General features: G+C 41.4%; 1 protein-coding gene across 2 annotated transcripts in view; it reads left to right on the top strand.

Annotated features, from left to right (window-relative positions):
- Positions 1-2637: 2637 nt before the first annotated feature.
- Positions 2638-6000, top strand: part of LOC146491563 (uncharacterized) — a 38483-nt gene continuing 35120 nt past the window's right edge. Inside the window, exon 1 of one of the 2 annotated variants that reach the window (XM_085150437.1) lies at positions 2638-3491. In XM_085150437.1, coding sequence (XP_085006563.1) covers positions 3398-3491 — 94 coding nt within the window. In that variant the 5' untranslated portion in view covers positions 2638-3397. The remainder of the gene's footprint in view (positions 3492-6000) is intronic. The other variant, XM_085150438.1, reaches the window with a different exon arrangement.

Here is a 6000-nt window from a genome sequence, read left to right as displayed (position 1 = left end):
GGGATGGATGCCATCTCTCCTAACAAGACCAGGTTTCCTCCAGAAGGTTTGCCAATTACAGTGGGGCAAAAAAGTATTTAGTCAGCCACCGATTGTGCAAGTTCCCCCACTTAAAATGATGACAGAGGTCAGTAATTTGCACCAGAGGTACACTTCAACTGTGAGAGACAGAATGTGAAAAAAAAATCCATGAATTCACATGGTAGGATTTGTAAAGAATTTATTCGTAAATCAGGGTGGAAAATAAGTATTTGGTCAATAACAAAAATACAACTCAATACTTTGTAACATAACCTTTGTTGGCAATAACAGAGGTCAAACGTTTACTATAGGTCTTTACCAGGTTTGCACACACAGTAGCTGGTATTTTGGCCCATTCCTCCATGCAGATCTTCTCAAGAGCAGTGATGTTTTGGGGCTGTCGCCGAGCAACACGGACTTTCAACTCCCGCCACAGATTTTCTATGGGGTTGAGGTCTGGAGACTGGCTAGGCCACTCCAGGACTTTCAAATGCTTCTTACAGAGCCACTCCTTTGTTGCCCGGGCGGTGTGTTTTGGATCATTGTCATGTTGGAAGACCCAGCCTCGTTTCATCTTCAAAGTTCTCACTGATGGAAGGAGGTTTTGGCTCAAAATCTCACCATACTTGGCCCCATTCATTCTGTCCTTAACACGGATCAGTCATCCTGTCCCCTTGGCAGAAAAACAGCCCCATAGCATGATGTTTCCACCCCCATGCTTCACAGTAGGTATGGTGTTCTTGGGATGCAACTCAGTATTCTTGTTCCTCCAAACACGACGAGTTGAGTTTATACCAAAAAGTTCTACTTTGGTTTCATCTGACCACATGACATTCTCCCAATCCTCTGCTGTATCATCCATGTGCTCTCTGGCAAACTTCAGACGGGCCTGGACATGCACTGGCTTCAGCAGCGGAACACGTCTGGCACTGCGGGATTTGATTCCCTGCCGTTGTAGTGTGTTACTGATGGTGACCTTTGTTACTTTGGTCCCAGCTCTCTGCAGGTCATTCACCAGGTCCCCCGGTGTGGTTCTGGGATCTTTGCTCACCGTTCTCATGATCATTTTGACCCCACGGGATGAGCTCTTGCGTGGAGCCCCAGATCGAGGGAGATTATCAGTGGTCTTGTATGTCTTCCATTTTCTGATGATTGCTCCCACAGTTGATTTTTTCACACCAAGCTGCTTGCCTATTGTAGATTCACTCTTCCCAGTCTGGTGCAGGTCTACAATTCTTTTCCTGGTGTCCTTCGAAAGCTCTTTGGTCTTGGCCATGGCGGAGTTTGGAGTCTGGCTGGTTGAGGCTGTGGACAGGTGTCTTTTATACAGATGATGAGGTCAAACAGGTGCCATTCATACAGGTAACGAGTGGGGGACAGAAAAGCTTCTTACAGAAGACGTTACAGGTCTGTGAGAGCCAGGGATTTTCCTTGTTTGAGGTGACCAAATACTTATTTTCCACCCTGATTTACGAATAAATTCTTTACAAATCCTACCATGTGAATTCATGGATTTTTTTTTCACATTCTGTCTCTCACAGTTGAAGTGTACCTCTGGTGCAAATTACTGACCTCTGTCATCATTTTAAGTGGGGGAACTTGCACAATCGGTGGCTGACTAAATACTTTTTTGCCCCACTGTATCTATGAAGCCCACATCGTTTCTGGGACACCACTCAGACAGTCAGCAATTTAAGGAGAACATGCGGCTAAACATGTCACTCCTGGTCTGATTGGGGAGGGGACCAGAGAAAACTACAGAGTCCGACATTGTTTTGGCAAAGTTACACACAGATTCAATATTGATTTTAGTGACCTCCGATAGGCATAAACGGGTGTCATTACTGCCGACGTGAATTATGATTTTACTGAATTTACGTTTACCCTTAGCCAGCAGTTTTAAATTTCCTTCAATGTTGCCTGCTCTGGCCCCTGGAAGACAATTGACTATGGTTGCCGGTGTCTCTAGCTTCACGTCTGAGAACAGAATCACCAATTACCAGAGTTTGACCCCCAGCGGGTGTGTCGCCGAGTGGGGAAAAACGGTTAGACACATGAACAGGTTGGTGGTGTACCTGGGGCTTCTGTTTAGGACTATGCTTCCTCCTCACCGTCACCCAGCTGCCCTCTTTCCCCAGCTGCTTCGGGTCTGCCGGGGAAAGAGGGCGGGGCCTACGCTATCTTCGGCTGCACCAGCTACAGGGACCTAGCTAGCTACAGGTGAATGAAGGGTGCGAAGCTGAGTCTCCAGTTCAGTAATCCTGGCCTCCAGAGCTACAAATATGCTACATTTGTTACAGGTATCATTACTGCTAAAAGAGGCCGAGGAGTAACTAAACATCTGACACAATGAGCAGGAAAGTGCAGGAGGGACAGTTGAAGTAGCCATGGTGCTAACGGGTCGGCTACGAGCTAAGCTAGCGAAACAGCACAGACACAGTGAGTGAATACTTTGGCTAAAGAATGTATTGTTAATTAAATTGCTAAGCAGATAAGCTACTCAGAAACACCACTGTATTTGAGCAGGAACAGGAAGTGATACTCTACCGCAGAGCAAGCGAACACCAAGTGACAGCGTCACCAAGTTAAGAAATCAAGTAATAGACTTTAAGAAAAGATTGCTAATCGGCATTAAAATGTTTGCTGGATATGATTATCTTGAGGTTAGGCAACAGTATTAGAGCTCTGTTTTTGTCTTCTGCAACCCCAAAGTGAAAGAAAATTTATATTATCAGCTAGAACATTAACTTTGTTGGCTGTTAAACCAAAGGCCACTAAAGAACACCCGAAACTCACAGACGTTTTTCAAACAGACCACTTCTGTGAGCTGAGGGGTCTCTTTTCACGTAGAGTAGCAAGGGAACAAAAAGAGCGAACTCTCCTGCAGATCTTGTTCTTAAGCCTCAGGTTATTCAAGGAAAATGTTCATGCAACAAACTGCAAATTATGCACAGCGCTCAACTGTAGCTTTCAAAAGAAATTTCTTCAGCTTCACCGTCCAACCCATCTTCTTTCATCAGCCTTTCAAATGGACTAATTTCATGCAGCCTTTAATTATGCCATCTTTCAAGGCAAATGCAGTAGGAGGAGGAGGGTGGCCCTGAAATAGAGCAAAAAGAAATGATGATGATAGAGGAGACTAAAGAGAGGGAGGGAGTTTGAGAGAGAGAGTAAAAGAAGGAGGTGTTGGTGGGGGGGTGGTTGAATAGGGAGCTCCTTTCAGTTTGCAGTAATCGCTCATCCAGGAGCCGTGTTGCACTCAGGGATATTTGGGATTTTTCAGCCTGGATTCTTTAGTTCGGGGTCGTGCTCTCGCTGACTTCCTCTCTTGCACAGCGATTTGTGTGTGAGGACGCTGCATGTCTGGCATGCAGACATGGGCCCCTCGTTGCACTCTAGGATTATCGTCTGCCTGGCCCTCACCTTGGCTCAGGTGATCGCCGTGACCTGCCAAGAAGATACTAAGAATGGTGAGCGATATCCACCAAATTATGACTTCTTCTGCTGTCCTCTGATTGGCTTTCTGTGTTGATACCTGATAGGGATCCTTCCTGTTCTTCTGTGGGCTTTTGTTCTGATAACAGGTTTATAAAATCACCAGTTCATGTGCTTAATTGATCAAGGTTTTCATGTTTTTCTTATATAATAACAATGTTTTCCTTTGATTTGTTGCCTTCTGATTTTTCATGATTCAACAAGGCTTCTGAAAACACTTTAATCTGTATTTTTATAAAACTTTTATGTTCATATTCTGTGTTATTTCCCCCCCCATTATATCCATGTTTTATTTATTTATTTCCAGAATTTCAGAATGTGGTTGTCCTGTAAAGTTAAACTGGGATGTTCTGCCTCCTAAAGCTCAGACCGCATTGGCCTTGTGGTTTAGGGATGAAAGGTTAAATTCACACCCACAACCAACACCAGAAAGGCTTATCTTGCCTTAATGAGACACCATTTAGGGAAAGCTGCTACAAGCCACTGACCAGGTGACGATTAGTAAAGAGAAACTGAAACTGTTTGAAAGTCTTGAAGTTGATAAAAGCTTTGACACTGAAATGACAAAAATTGTGAGGATTTCTCAAAGATGGAGATGTGGCTCATTTCTAAAATCAAATGTCTGAGTAAATGTGATCCTGGGTCAAAAATACTTCCCCCCCAACAGGCTGCAGTGCACACTTAAAGAGCACACAGGGCTATTTCAGTGCGAGGTCGAGGCTGAATGAAGGGGTTCGGAGTGCCACGGCTATAATGATGTGGCCTTGTGGATGGAACGGACAAAAGAAGGCCACTAATTTTGGTCAGACTTCAGGCCAGTTGCAGACAAGACACACCCAGACTAAGACTATGCTGAATATGAAATATGCATCTCTTACTTTCATCCAACTATACCTCCACTGAAGCATTCATGCTGCAAAGGGATAAACAACAACCTCAAAATATCTGCACCAGCTGTTTTTCGGTCTGAATCTGCCTTTTTTTTTTATTTTATTTTTTTTAACAGTAATGTTTATGTATGGCATTTTCTCCAGCTATGGCCTGATAAGTATCACTTCAGACCAGAAATTATTTTTAGGGTCATTTTTTAATAATTAAAAAGTGAATAAGTCAAAACCGGGTTTAGAGCCAAGAGGCAAAGGTTTACATGGATATGTAACCTGAAATTCTTTGAAGACTGCTAATTATAAAACTATAAAGACAGGGGCATTCAAATGTTAATTGTAAAATAGAATAGTTTTGACCATTTTCGCATGTCAATTCTTTTGCTTGAGACAACATAATTTATAACAAATGCCAAAATATGAAGCTAGTTGTGGCAGCTGCTTAGCTTTGTTTTCAGTCAACAAACAGGCTAGATGACTTACCAACTTTTTTTGCAGTTTCTTGACTTTTGTGCTAATTAAACTAATTTTATTTTAATATAAAACATTAATGAGCCTCAGAGGGGCTAATATTTATATTTTACTAACTTTAAACACTATCTTGCTAATGAACAGCTAGCTGTAGCATCATCAGTAGTAAACAATTCATTCTTAACGAGACATCTAACATCTAAGCGTACCTTACATCTCCTCTAGTTGCTAGCTTAGACCAAAATTAGGCTTTTATCACATTTCACTTTTTCCAGTCTGTGTGCTAAGCTAAACTAAGTCTATATGTTCAGTTTAACATACAGACAATAAGATTTCCCCTTAATCTCAGCAAAATATTTAAAAAGGTGGTGTAGCATTGTAGAGTATTCTCTGGTTTCCTGCTTACTTTGCACTGAGTCAGTTATTGTTAGTTTCTAGAGTGTAGCGAATTGCTGCTTAAATATGGCTGACCCCAGCTTCAAGTGTAGCATACAAATTAAAAAGTGTAATTAACATTTTTCATTTCAGATTCAACAAAATATATAAATAAATATATAACGAGAGAATGTAACTTTGTCTAATCTTTATTGGTGGACTGCTTATGTTATAGTCCTACCGCTTCCAGAGTATATGTAAAGTATATGTAAAGCTAAGCTATTCGGTGTCATTAGCTTATTTAGTATGAGAGTTATTCTAACTTTTAAAGAGGTTCACAAGTTATTTGGAAGCTGTTGGTGCATATGACCTTGAAACGAGTTAGGTGTTATGCATAAATATCTGACAAAAAGTAAAGATTAAAGTAAATCTGTGAATAAGTTTAATTTTGTGCAGCTACAAACTGCAAATTTGTTGTGGGTTTATCCTCCATTTTGAACTGAAATTTCTGTTGTTTCCTTACAGCAGAGAAGTTCACAAGTCATTTCAAGTCATTTCTAGCTGAAATGCATATACATTTACTGTCACAATACATATGTGACAGTATATGAGTTGTTATGAATGAACTGTGCGATTTATGATGCTGGCCACACGCTTGTTCAGAATTAGAATCAGAATCAGAATTCTTTACTCCTTTGAAATTATGTTTTGTTGGTATCATATGTGAGATCTCTAGGTCAAATTTTGGGTTAGA

This window comes from Neolamprologus multifasciatus, chromosome 23 (genome assembly GCF_963576455.1).
Source record: "Neolamprologus multifasciatus chromosome 23, fNeoMul1.2, whole genome shotgun sequence".
NCBI classification, from domain to species: Eukaryota; Metazoa; Chordata; class Actinopteri; order Cichliformes; family Cichlidae; genus Neolamprologus; species Neolamprologus multifasciatus.
This window is presented reverse-complemented; position numbering and strand designations above follow the sequence as displayed.